This window comes from Populus euphratica, unplaced genomic scaffold, assembly GCF_000495115.2.
Source record: "Populus euphratica unplaced genomic scaffold, PopEup_1.0 scaffold414.1, whole genome shotgun sequence".
Classification (NCBI taxonomy): domain Eukaryota; kingdom Viridiplantae; phylum Streptophyta; class Magnoliopsida; order Malpighiales; family Salicaceae; genus Populus; species Populus euphratica.
Window position 1 is genome coordinate 363192 of NW_011500038.1, and position 14874 is coordinate 378065.

Consider the following 14874-nt stretch of genomic DNA (forward strand, 5'->3'; position numbering starts at 1 on the left):
CCCATACAAGTAAAACCCCCCATCATCCATCCATCCATGATCACACACTTCACATGGTAACAACCTAGCAAACATCACTCTTTCTTTCATACTGTTGTGTTATGTTTTTCCCCTTTGCTTTACATGTGGTTTCCATGTTCGCCGAGATTGTTCAGAAGAAAGTTATTGATTTGCAACATTGCCCTCTAGTAAAGTTTTGATTTTGTTTCCCTTTTGGTGGTGATTTCTTCCTTTCTATCTGTACTATTTGTTTGGACCTTTATTTATTTATTTATGAATTATAAGGGCTCTGGGTCTTGAAGTCAAGTAAGTTAGCCCATATGTCCAAAAACAAAGGTTGTTGATTCTTGTGAATTAAAACTTTGGTTTTGCCCCATTAGGGAGGACTTTTAATGTTTATATAGTAGTAGTAGTTTAAGAGTGTTTTGGGATTCAGTTCGTTTAGAGTTGAATTCAGAAAAAATTGAAACCAAGATAAATGGCATCTCAGGAGGGTAAGGACCCAGGTATAGTTACTACTGTTAGATTGAATCAAAACAGGCCTTTGCCTTTGAGACTCCTTCAATTTTGCTTGATGTTTTTGGTTCTCGGTCTTGGGATTTCTATCGTCAGTGTAAACATGATTCGATTTTTTGGAGTCCGAACTGTGGGCCCTGCAGCAAGGTCTAATATCATTTTCCCTTGCTTTGAAGAGTCCGATAATATAGAGAAGTGGATTAGGCCATCATCAAACCTGATGCATAAGATGAATGACACAGAGTTGTTTTGGCGTGCTTCGTTTGTTCCTCGGATTAATCAATATCCTATTAAGAGAGTACCGAAGATTGCCTTCATGTTCTTGACAAAAGGGCCACTGCAATTGGCACCACTTTGGGAGAGGTTTTTCAAGGGACACGAAGGCCTTTATTCGATTTATGTTCATTCATTGCCATCTTATATTGCGGATTTGACACGATCTTCAGTGTTCTACAAGAGACAAATCCCAAGTCAGGTATTAGGAACCTTCTCTTCTTTATGCATTTATATGCATGACTTGCTGTATTTGTTCTATTTGGGAGCAATATGACTGCTAGCTTCTATTTATTGTGTTGGTTGCATCATTTGAAAATGTTTAAATTGTTTCTCTGAGAAATCTTTAGATGTCTCCATAATTTGTGAATTTCACTTTGTTACTGGATTTATATTTTTGAGGTGTATGTGAGTCTGTCCATAATTAATCACTTTGAGAAGAAGCAACTTGTCATTATTTTGTAAAAGTCAGTGATTCCATCTAAAGTCAGGAATTGCCGATGATCAGATTGGATCATTTTTTTTTGGGCTTCTACTGTTATCCTTCTCATATGGTTATGGGCTTCATATTAGACCATCACCCATATTCACTTGAGCAATTTGAATTATGTGTTCTGCAATTTAGAGAAAATACTCTTGATTGTTGCACCATATTTGAATGGTGAACCCTGATGCGTGGGGTGGCGTGCAAAACAGATGGTTGGCATTACCTGAAAAGGAAGAAAAAGAAAACGTTATTAAATGTGATGCGATCACATTATGACACAAAAAGGCATAGAAACTGTACAAAATGAGTTTGGTTCAAAATGACTTTTTGAAGCTGGTGTCATTAGATGGTTCAACCATGTACAATAGAGAATGTTGACTACATTAGGGGATAGTTAAGAATCTTGACTTTGAGGGTGACTTCAAAGGTAAAAGAAGTTGTAAAAAATATAGTGTTCACAGTGGCATAATGTTGAGAAGGGTTTCTTGTGCCTTAGCATAGATGGAAAATTAATAAGCTGGAATTAGGACATAAGTACTTCTTAATTTTTTAATTTTCATAACCAAAAATAATATTATAGGGAAGGATTATGAAAAATTGATGAAGCTGACCTACAAAGTTGAACAGAAGGAACTCTATCCTTCTTTTAAGATAAGGGTTTACATCCATGGTTTTTGGTATAAAAAAAGCAGAGATAGAGAGAGACTGCAACCTGTGAGACGCTTAGCTTAAAGCCACAATTTTGAGAAGGAAATTATATGATTTTTTTATGCATCTGATTTCTGGTATTCATGTTCCATATTCACACTCTGTTTGTAGTTTCTTCAAAATGTTTCATATTTAATTTTAGATTTCTTGACAAAGGTGGAAATTAATTGGTATATTGTTTTAGCTGTGATTGGGCAGTGGGCATAAATTTAGTTTGCATTTTAATACATGTTACTTGCTCTTACTTTTGGAATTGTTTTAAAGAAATCTAATTGTACCATAACTTTATATTTGAGAAGTATTACTTTATTTTTTTATTTATTTTTAATAATAGCAATATAATCTCAATAGTATATATATGAAACCTGCACTCCAAATTTTAGAAGAGAGAAGTTAAGACTTGTTGGCTGTCATTGTTTGATGTCACATTGGATGCTGTTATGTAGTTGAGCTTGATTGTCAAGTTCATTTGGTCTTGCTAGGCATAAGGATGAAGTATGGTGAATACTTGCAATCCCAAACAGTTGTGACTTGTAAGTGGTTGCATTATCTTTATGGAAGGTGTTGAAGTGGACTTTTACAAGGAAAAGGAAAAAAAAACTGTTCAAGCATTTTGTGAGTATCATTATATTTGCACCCTCACAATTGAAATGATGATATGTGTTGATTTTGTGCAGGTGGCAGAGTGGGGGATGATGAGCATGTGTGATGCGGAGAGGAGACTCCTTGCAAATGCATTGCTTGATATCTCTAATGAATGGTTCATCCTCTTGTCTGAGTCCTGCATTCCGCTCCACAATTTTGGCATTATCTATCGATACATATCAAAATCAAGATACAGCTTTATTGGTGTATTTGATGATCCGGGTCCATATGGGAGAGGACGCTATAATTGGAACATGCAACCTGAGGTCATGCTTGATCAGTGGCGCAAAGGGTCTCAGTGGTTTGAAGTGGATAGAAAGCTTGCAGTCAGTGTAATAGAGGACTCTACTTACTACCCAAAGTTTAAAGACTTCTGCCGACCGGGCTGTTATGCGGATGAGCACTACTTCCCTACAATGCTGAGCATCCAATTTCCCCATCTCTTGGCAAACAGAAGTGTTACCTGGACAGACTGGTCTAGGGGTGGTGCTCACCCTGCTACATTTGGGAATTCTGATATTACAGATGAATTCTTCAAGAGGATGTTTGAAGGACAATCATGCTTGTATAACAACCAGCCAGATAACGTCTGCTTTCTCTTTGCGAGAAAGTTTGCTCCAAGCGCTTTAGAACCGCTATTAGACTTGTCACCAAAAGTTTTGGGGTTTTAAAATAAACATGGTTTTTTAGATGAACCTGAGCCCATTAGAGGTGTTTTTAGGCTCTGTGATCCAACTATATCTGGTTGATATACTCGTAAGGAGTTACAGATTTTCATTTTAAAACATCAAGGTCAAAGAACTTGTGATGTATAGATATTTAGATCCTAAAGCGTTTTCATACAACACCGTGACTTAATAGTATCAGTCTATCAGTTGCCTCTCAGATGTAATTCCTGTGACATAAATATTTCAGGCTTCTTTTTGTTGAAATGTGCTTCCATCGCACCGCCCCCGCCTATCCACTTTCACCGCGATTTTCACAATCCCTCGGTTTGATTAAACAGGCATCAACGTGGCTTTAGAACAAAATGATAGGGTTGCGGGAAATGATAATGGAAGCCTATCCACATCCCATTGGATTGGCATTGTTGCCCTATTGACGTAACTAGAAAGTGAAGCCCATGGCTTCAAATTGTTTTTTAAAACTTAATTAAAGGAAATATACAGGTGTTTTATAATTAAAAATATCTTAAAATAATATTTTTTTTAGATTTTTTTTTTACAATAACGAATCAAGAATCTTAAGAAAATATTGAAAGGTAAAAACAAACACAATGCCCCAAGTGATTTGCCAGAATATTTTCTTCGCTTTCAAGTAAGGAATTTACGATTATGAAGTTAGCCAGGAGCCTTAGAATTCATCGCGATAATTTTCCTCGGCTGAGTGACTTCTGGTTGGGTTTTGAATAAGATACATAGCAGCCAATGCTGCACGAAGTGCAACACCCAAAGGAAGTGCATCTTCATTGATTTCAAAGTAGGGTGAGAGCGGGGGATGAAGCTGCTTATGCGTCTCATTCTGCATTCCAAGGAAGATGCATCCAGGTACCATCTGTTGGTAAAAGGCAAAATCCTCTGATCCCATCAGTGGTTGGAAAGTAATCGTGCAAGTCTCTATCATTTATGGAAGGAGAGAAATAGGGTTTATCTTTCTCAAGGAAATCAGTAACTGCTTTTGCACCTTTGCACTGCAGCTTCCCTGTGACAACCTGTAAGTGAAGAGAAAGTGGCTTGGTCCTGGTGAAATATAAATGGAAAAGCAAATGGCAAGCCTGTTTAGAAGTTTGAGAATGCAATGGAAACGCATACCAAAATAAATGCCAGTCATTGAAATAAAAATGGAAAAGTCCCTTCTCTTCTGGGCCATAACCCATGTAAACTAAAAAAACAAGGACAAAAGTTTAATTTTATATTTAATTCATATAATTGATTAGGTATAAAATATTGTGTTTTTGAATATCATACATACAATGAAAACCATGAAAGAAAATTATTTAAAAATCCTTGAAATTATGTTAGATGGATTTAGAGTTATTTAGAAATTTATTACCTAGAGATTTGATTTTCTTCGGCTTTAAATAATTTCTTAAAAGCTGAATTGTTCCACCTTTAATAGTAATCCACACAAATCACCTATTAGAAATTTTCTAAATCCTAATTTAGAAAATTGATATGTCTAAAGTTCTAAAGTGTACATCTATTAAAAAAAAAAAAGGCAGCTTACTATTTGTAAGGAAATGTTAAAAAACCCTATAAATTGATAAAATATCAATTTGCTCATTGAATAACATTCATATATTAATTCAAGATAATTTTAGAAATTAAATCAATCAAGTCTTTACTTGATTTTTCTATATCTAGAAATATAATCCTTGTATTAATTATAATCTAGCTTTAATTTCTAAAATATATTTTAATCATCTGAGTTTTAGTCATACTTAATTAAATCATTTGAGTTTAATTTTTGACTAATAATTCTTAATGTGTGTGATCCATTAGACTCCTAATATATTAGCCTAAATATAAATTATAACTCTAAGTAAATAGAATTAAATAATTTAATTTATTATTGATTCAACAATTGATTAATTTATATTTTAAGATCAAGTGCATCATTTAGCAACGTGTCATGATCCCCCAAATATTAGAAAAGTCATTAGTAGTTTGACTTAACCTTTCAATGACCAATTTCTTGGTGTAATTAATATCCTTTTATCAATAATATTCTGATTTAAAATTAAGACATGAAGTATGTATGCCATGTTAAATCATATTTATTCTCTACATAATAGTCTTTAATCGTTTGAATAAGATTTAAAACTTTTTTCAAATCTCATTCCACCTCCTTACCTAAGGATTTCTCAATCAATATTATTTGAGAATAGATGAAATATTTTTTTTTTAGTAAGTTGACGTATGTATTAAAAGAAAAAGATACAAAGATTATAAAGGGCATACCCCAGATTTACAATGAGAACAGAAACGTAAAACAACAGATGGCTACATGCTAGCCACCGAACTGAAAACTCAAGACCTAACTTGATTCGTTAGGGAAACCAATACAACCAGCTAAATATCAAATGAAGAATCTATGTTATGGCTAGCCACCGAACAGAAAACTCAGACCTAACTAGATTCATTAGAGAAACCAATACAACCAGCTAAATATCAAATGAAGAATCTATGTTATTAACCCTCCAAGCTCTCTGGATCCTTTTGTTTTCATCTATTGGTAGGATGTTCCTCATCAAATCAAGCTTATCATGGATGATACATTCGATTTGAGCAAAGACCAAATTCTGAGTTCTAGAGATTCCTGCAAACATCCTTGCATTCCATTCTTGCCAGATATGATACACTGTAGTTGCGAAACTCAGTTTACGAGAAAAATTGATGAAACTTTTGCCATGCCAAGTGACAGTGGCTCATCGAATCCATTCATCCCATCCTTTTGTCATTCTTGGAATGTTGTATCTGTCACAAACATCCCACCAGATCGCTTTAGTATAGGAGCATTCTGCTCGTTGGATTCTTTTATTTTCATCTGTTGGTAGAACGTTCCTCATCAAATCAAGCTTATCACGGATGATACATTCAATTTGATGAAAGACCAAATTCTGAGTTCTAGATATTCCAGCAAAGGTCCTTGCATTCCTTTCTTGCCAGATATGATACACTGTAGCTGCAAAACTGAGTTTACGAGAAAAATTGACAAAACTTTTGCCATGCCAAGTGACAGTGGCCCATCGAATCCATTCATCCCATCCTTTTGTCATTCTTGGAATGTTGCATCTGTCACAAACATCCCACCAGATCGCTTTAGTATAGGAGCATTCGTCAGATTCATTGTTACCGATTTTTGAATCATTCACGGCACAACAACAAGTGGTTGTGATCTTCAGTGTTGTGGAGATAGAGTGAGCATCTATTGGGACCATGCATACTAAATCGATGAAGTCTATCTTGAGTTGTGAGTTTCTGTTGGATAGCCACCCATAGAAGAAATGAATGTCTAGGAACAGCATTCTTGAACCACACAATATCATGCCATTCAACCATCGGATGATGAAATCTTAGTTGCTCCCAAGCTACTTTGACCGAGAATCTATGATTTGGTGAATCCAGCCAAACAATCTCATCCTTTTACCCTATCATAGGATTAGAATTGGAAGGAATAGCTTCTACAATGGGGGTTGTGATCTTCGTAGTTGCGGAGACAGAGTGAGCATCTATTGGGACCATGTATACCAAATCGATGAAGTCTATCTTGAGTTGTGAGTTTCTGTTGGACAGCCACCCATAGAAGAAACGAATGTCTTGGAACAGCATTCTTGAACCACACAATGTCATGCCATTCGACCATCGTATGATGAAATCTTAGTTGTTCCCAAGCTATTTTGATCGAGAATCTGTGATTTGGTGAATCCAGCCAAACAATCTCATCATTTTGCCCTATCATAGGATTAGAATTGGAAGGAATAGCTTCTACAATGGGGTGCCAGCCAATAGCTTGAGTGGTAGGACTTTTCCATTCTGAGTTATAAATCAGCATATTCAACTTCGCATTCTTTTCCATATCTGAATCATAGATGAATCTTTCACCGTAAGAATCCGCGAGCGGGCCGTGAGGATGCCAATTGTCAAACCATAGAGAGGTTGTCATGCCATCTCCTATGATGTACTTCATCTTCGTCCATGCTAAGGATCTGAGCTTTAGAATCTTTCCCCATGCCTAAGAGCAATTCTCTGGCATCTTGATTGTCCAGAAATTCCTACCTCACAACAGATTAGATCTGATCCAAGTAGACCAGATTGAGCCATCTGAGTCATTGCACAGAGTTATGAATCAGCATATTCACCTTCGCGTTCTTTTCCATACCTGAATCATAGATGAATCTGTCGCCGTAAGAATCTGCGAGCGGGCTGTGAGGATGCCAATTGTCAAACCATAGAGAAGTTGTCCTGCCATCCCCTATGATGTACTTCATCTTCGGCCATGCTAAGGATCTGAGCTTTAGAATCTTTCTCCATGCCCAAGAGCAATTCTGTGGCGTCTTGATTGTCCAGAAATTCCTACCTCGCAACAGATTACATCTGATCCAAGTAGACCAGATTGAGCCATCTGAGTCATTGCACAGGTTCCAAATGTGTTTCAACAAAGCAATCTTGTTCCATTCTGTTATCCTCTTTATTCCTAGCCCCCCCTCCTTTTTTGGAAGACATACCTGATCCCAAGCCACTTTAGCCCCAGTAGTTCTCATATCTGAACCTGACCAAACAAAGGATCTCATAATTTGCTCCATATTTTTTATGACTTGCCTAGGTAAGAGGAAGAGAGATGCCTAATAGACCTATATGGAAAATAAAACTGAATTAATCAGTTGTACTCGTCCTGCATACAAGAGTGTTCTAGAAGTCTAATGTCGAACTTTAAAGGTGATTCGATCCATGAGACCCTTACAATAAACAGCTTTAAGTCTGGACGAGATAAGAGGCACTCCCGAATATTTCATAGGGAGCTCCCCCTCTGCAAACCCAAGAATACAAATAATTTCTTCCCTCTCAGCATTTAACACACCACTTAAGAAGATGTCACTTTTATTTGGATTTGGATACAGACCTGATAGATCTTGAAACTTTGTGAGCACAGTTTTGATCATACGAATTGAGTTTACATCTCCTTTGCTAAAAATCATCAAGTCGTCATCAAAGCAAAGATGAGAAATGTTGTCCTTCTTGCATCTCCAGTGGAACTTGAAGCTTTGATTGGCACTCATCTTGCAGAATAGCCCCGAAAGGATTTCCATACATAGGACAAACAAATATGGAGAAAGTGGATCCCTTTGTCTCAGCCCTCTCCCCCCTTGAAAATAACCTGCAAGCTCACCATTGACGTTGATAGAGAATTGACATGATGTAACACAAACCATGATCCAATCAATGACTGTTCTAGGGAATCCTATTTTTCTTAACGTAGCGTTAATGAAATCCCACCGAACTAAGTCATAAGCCTTCATCAGATCTACTTTCATAGCACAATGGGCAGGTCCCGTAGATTTATGTTGTCTTCTATTTACTGATTTGTGAAAGTAGCTAGTATTCTGATCCCCCAAGCTAAGCCACTGTATCCTTGCCTTCTGTTTGAAAAAACTCTCTTCAGCACTGACGATAGAAGCGTAGTTACGTACAGCATCCCTTTCTCGCATGCACAAAGTTGGATTCCCATGTGCTGTATGGAGAGCCTGTTGAGCCTTATCCATTTCATCTTTCGCATCTTGGACTCTATCTGAAATGTTGGAGAAGTGAGTCATATTGAAAAGTTTCAATTCCCGTTTTAGTTTTCTTAGCTTGCAACACAGCTGATACATTGGACAACCCCCTGAATTGTGTTCCCATACTTTCCTCACCAAGGGCATGAACTCGTCATGGTCCATCCACATATCAAAGAATCTGAATGGTTTCTTTATATTCTGATAATCACCAGTAACCTTTACCACCATAGGAGAATGGTCTGACATACCCGATGGCAAAAATCTCGCTTCTGAAAAGGGGAAGTTCAGATTCCATTTCTCATTGACAAGCACTCTATCTAGTTTCCGCATAATCAGATTCTCAGGACATTGGTTCGACCAAGTATAATGCAGGCCTGAATATCGAAGATCATCCACTTTCGCTTCTTGAATACATGTTTCCAATCTGTCCATATGACCAGCCCACGAAGTAGACCCTCCTAACCTGTCTGATTGGTAGCGGATAGCATTAAAGTCGCCCATAAGAATCCATGGGCTGGACTCCCATCCATCACTACGACTCACTATATCAGACCATAATGCCTCACATAAGGAAGCGTTATTGTCTCCGTATATAATTGAAGCATTGAAACAGATATTGGTAGCTAATATAGTGACAGAAACATGAATAGCCTGGTCTGACATTCCGAGGACATCAACCTTCACCACATCAGCATTCCAACAAACCCAAATACGACCATGACAAGAGAAATCATAATTATACAAGAAGGACCAATTACGCAGAAGAAGTTGAGAAACATTATATTTATTCTCGTCTCTAACCCGAGTTTCAACCAAACCGAAAAGAGTCATCCTCTCTTGATGGATGAGCTGACGCAATGCTGAATGCTTTATGGGATCATTCAAACCTCTTACATTCCAACATCCAATAATCATAAGAAAATAGAGAGGAGTACAAACAGCAACACAAAGATTACCTCGACGTGCCCCAGGCTAAGCCTTTGACGCAACAATGTAGTCTGATCAGCATGAAGAGGAACCCCAATAGCACTCGCTACACAACTCAACCCCTTAATAGTCCAATACTCAAGAGGAACATTATACAGCCTAACCCATACCGGAACTTTGACCAAATCACCTTTCAAAAATTGCATGTTCGGTTGCCAACGTTTAAGCACCAAAGGTCGGTTTGCCATGTGCCATGGGGCTCTTTCCAGCACATTAGTGGCATGATCAACAGAATCAAAAGTGAATAGGAAGAAACCATTATCCGAAGATAAAACTTCTGAAAGACCATAGGAGCCCCAGATTCTTTTGGCAATGGAATTAACAACGGGATATGGTAATTTCTGACCCACAAAATGACCAACTAGGGTGGATTTCCAAAGTTCGCAGCCATCCTCAAACACATCAAGTGGAGGAGCTACTGTCACACGACCATCAGTCATAGCAGGGGGAGCAAAATGCAGATTACGAACTAGAGAAATACCAAGGTTCTTGCTACCCTCATTGTTATCAACATTAGAACCCTTCAAAGCATTTAAAAAATTCAATTTGGGGCTAAGGCTTTGCTGGTCTTGTTTCTGAGACCCTACCTTCAACTCATCAACTTTAGAACCCAACATATGATTCATTTCTGAAACAACATTAGAAGCTTGGGAATTAGAGTGTTTCTTCTCTATGCTAGCTTCAGAATCAGCTTGATTAACACTAGTAAACTGAGAAATCCTCATCCCATGGCTGTTCAACATATCTTGTAGCTCTAATCTTAATATATGTCCAGACTTGACTTCATTGTGTTGTTCATTGTTAGAGGTAACCATTGGAACAGAATCCACAGCAGAACATAAGGACATTATGGCAGCATACAAATACTAGAGATACCAAATTCTAAGAAGAGAAACTGAGTCTAAGACGTAACCTAAGCTCAGAAACAACAACAATGTAATCTCAGAAACAACAAGATTCAGATTTGTTCATGAAGGGAGAAGAGAATTATAGAATTATTGTTTGGAATGATGATCCGTGCGGTCAAGCTGTAGAGTATGTTCTGACGAACAACATACTAAAACATGGTGACGATCCAACGGTGAACAAAGAAGATCAAGCTTCAACAAAACCCAATTCACGCTGCTGCAACTAAAAATGCAGAACAGTAGAAATATTACGAGATCAATATCTCCCACCTCGTTGATTGGAATGAAGATCCATTCGGTCAATGTTTCTAGAAGGCTGGAGTGAACAGCATAGTAAGAAATGAGGATGATCCAACGGTGGACGGAGTAGATCTAGCTCCGACAGTTTGATCTCTAATCTCTCTCTCTCTCCAGATCTCTCTCTCTAATCTCTAATCTCCAAATACTTTAGATTTAGAAAATCCATACTTGCATTTAAGGGAATTTGAGGAGGTCTGCAACACATATAATAATTTAAATTGTAGGATGAACACCATCAGATTAAAGCTTTTCCCTTTTTCATTAAAAGATAAAGCTAAAACATGGCTACAAAATTTAAGACCAGGATCCATTTGTGCTTGGGATGAAATGCAACAACAATTTTTAAAGAATTTTTTTCCATCTCATAGAACAAACTCTTTCAAGAGACAAATCACCACTTTCACTCAAAAACCAGGAGAAACATTTTACCAATGTTGGGATAGGTATCGAGACTTGCTTAGTACTTGCCCTCATCATGGTTTTGAAACATGGAGATTGGTTTCACATTTCTATGAAGGGTTAACACCTAAAGATAGGCAAATGGTTGAATTGATGTGCAATGGAACTTTTGAAGATAAAGACCCTGATGAGATCTTTCATATTTCCTCGTGGGCTCAATTGCACATTCACCATAAACCCATAGGTTTGTTAAATGTTAATGGTTATTATGATAAGTTGTTGTCTTTTCTTGATCATGCTGTGGAACAAGAATTTTAACATCTTCTGCACGACAAATCATAATCTCTGCTACTACTGCTGAACAATTGATTGACCAACTACAATCTTTCATTCCTATGATTGATCCTTCCATGAGTCGCATAAATTGGTCATCTAAGGAAAGCCGTAAAAAGCTTAGATTGGATTTGAGCCTTCATTTGTGAATTTTTGTGTCTTTTGGTTTTATTATTGTGTTTTGTTATTTCTTATTTTTGTTTTAGTGTGTTTCAGGTTTGTCGGTGTTCGTTATTTCAGGTGATATCTTCTATACTCTATCTTTCTACCTTAGAACATTGAGGACAATGTCTCGTTTTGGTTGGGGGGAGAGGGTAATAGTTGATAAAAAAAAAAGGGTAGTAGTTGATAAAAAAAAAAGGGTAGTAGTTGATAAAAAAAAAAAAAAATTTGTTTTTCATTTCATAAAGCATGTGCATAATTGTTGTTACTAGGATGGCAGAGTAAAGGAGCTCCTTTGTTAAAGTGACTCTTGAGACGCATCTTAGTAACCATTCTTAACAAGGTCTATTATAATACTTCCTGAAATATTCAGATTTACAAACTCTCGCATTGTTATCACTTAATTCTGCTGACATACTTATTTAACATGTATTCTTAAACCTTAATTTACACACACACACTTTAACATATGATTGTGGGTTGCATATTGGATTATTACATTATTTATGTTCTTTTGTTAAAGGTAACAACTAAGGAAAAGGGATTGTATATAATTAAGAAGAAAAAAAACATGAAAAAAAAGAAGAAAAAAAAAAGAAAAGAAAAAATGATGATAATAAAAATGTAGATAAGTTTGGTTTCGTAGCCTCCCTAACCTAAGCAATTAAGCCCGAAGGGGTGTTTTAACACCTAATACCCTAAAGTCAACTGACTTGGGAGCTATTGGCCCAACGCTTGTTACATGGGTTGAGGAGAAAAGCTTAAGGGAATCAAACATTGCACTATCTACATAAAATCAAACATTACACTATCTACATATCAGTATCTGCGACCCGAGTTACTAACCTCGTAGGGGTGTCTTAACACCTAATGCCCTAAGACCAACTGGTCTAGGAGCCATTAGCTGAAAGCTCGTTACATGGGTTAAAGATGCATGATGTTTTTAAATTATATGTATATATATTTAAAAAAAAAAAAGACAAAAATAATAATCCCAGCCCAAGGAAGTTAACCTTAAACATTAGAACAAAAATTTTGTTTTCTTCCAAGAAAAGCCCCATAATTATGTGTTGATACATTGAGCACAAAAGAAAGGTTTATTAATATCTTGTTAAGTGGTATTGAGCAGATATATAAATTTAATGAGAGTTTGTTTATCTGGATAGATTAATGGAAGTTAAATGATGAATACCTTGCTTTGTGAAATTTGCAAATTTGTTTTCTATTTTAACGCTTTGATTACTAGGGACTAGTAATAAGCTGGTTGGGGGGTGTGATTAGTACTTAAAAGTGCATTTTTATCATGGTTTTATATCATCATTTTGCACTTGAAGTATCAATAACTCCTTAACTAAAATATGTTTTATAATAATGTATCTAATAATATAAGATACCTATAATTTATGGTAAATGTCTATTTTTAATGCAGGCCTATCACATAAATGAAAGGATTGATTGATGACTTGAAGAACTTAAATTGCAAGGATAAAGAGATGGCCAAACTTAGAAAAGAGATGTCGGTGCAATCCAAACCGGAACACTGTTCGGTAATTGGGTCATATCTGGAGCTACAGATCTCAGATTTAGGTCCAATTTATATGGATGGAAAGGTAAGACATAGGCCTACAACTTTCATATGGAGCCCAAGATCTAAAAAGGCCATTATCAAGTCCAAATTGTAGCAACAACAAAGAAGCCCGAATCTGTCTTCCAGCCCGAGCACTATTCGGTATTTTGGCCATATCTGGAGTTCTAGAAGTCCAAATGAGCTGAAATTTTTACACAAGAAAGCTGAGACAATTGCCTACAACTTTCATGTTTACAACTGGCTCCAATTTTGACGTTATCAATGACGTTTTGGGCAGACAAGAGAAGATAAGGATTGTCACCAAGTCAAAAGTTGGTCACCCACTTATCAATTAGTCATCAAATCAATAGTTCCCATTTTTGGCCTATAAAAGGAGGCATTTGCCATGCATTTAGGCATCTTGATTTCCAGATCAAGATCATGCTCTTCCTTTCTCTCTTTGTATTTTTTATGCTTTGTTTTCATTAATATTAAGTTTATGCCTTTCATTTCCTTTCCTTTACTTAGTTAACTTTTATGTTCTTATTTTGTTTATCTATTTTGCTTTCTTTCATTATGTCTAGCTAAGTTAATTATGTCAAGGTGAAAAGGTTACACTAATGGTGTAAGAATAAGTATAATGTAAACTTAATATGGACTTTAATGTTTGATACTAACATGTTTTATATTTGCTATCTTGTTCACTCTTTAATACTTTGCTTGTTAAATGACTAATCTTGATTTATGTTGTATAACACTTGGTACAACAAATGCTTGGCACTTTCATAGCCCATAATGTATGGTATAACCGACACCTGAGCTATGAAAGGAACTTGATTTGTTGTTAACATAAGTTATAATCATGAATGCTTGACGAGATTTACAAGTATTAGCATTAATTGAATAAGATGACTAATGTAATCATGTTAACAATATATAATCTGATTGGAACCTCCTTTGTGTGTGGTTTCCAATTCAATAATAAGAGTTTATACTATACTTGTTTGATATACCATTAGTGGAACCTCTAACCTTGACATTTGTTATTATCATTGTTTAATCGTTACATTAATATTCCATCTCAAAGTTCTCATCATCTTCTTCTTCTTCTCTTTCTTTATTATTATTATTATTACTACTACTACTACTACTACTACTACTACTACTACTACTACTACTACTACTACTACTACTACTACTACTACTACTACTACTACTACTACTACTACTACTACTACTACTACTACTACTACTACTACTACTACTACTACTACTACTACTACTACTACTACTACTACTACTACTACTACTACTA

General features: G+C 36.2%; 1 protein-coding gene across 2 annotated transcripts; it reads left to right on the plus strand.

Annotated features, from left to right (window-relative positions):
• The first annotated feature begins 6 nt into the window (after window positions 1–6).
• LOC105107168 (uncharacterized) lies at window positions 7–3517 on the plus strand. Of its 2 annotated transcripts, XR_838829.1 has the most exons (3): window positions 7–991; window positions 2662–3351; window positions 3383–3517. XR_838829.1 is itself a non-coding variant. In XM_011000997.1 (2 exons), exons 1-2 carry the CDS (start codon window positions 479–481, stop codon window positions 3298–3300), a joined length of 1152 nt encoding a protein of 383 aa, XP_010999299.1. In that variant the 5' UTR covers window positions 7–478; the 3' UTR covers window positions 3301–3514. The 2 variants fall into 2 exon arrangements, 1 of the variants encoding a protein (XP_010999299.1); XM_011000997.1 differs by having other exon boundaries at window positions 2662–3514.
• The last annotated feature ends 11357 nt before the right edge of the window (window positions 3518–14874 follow it).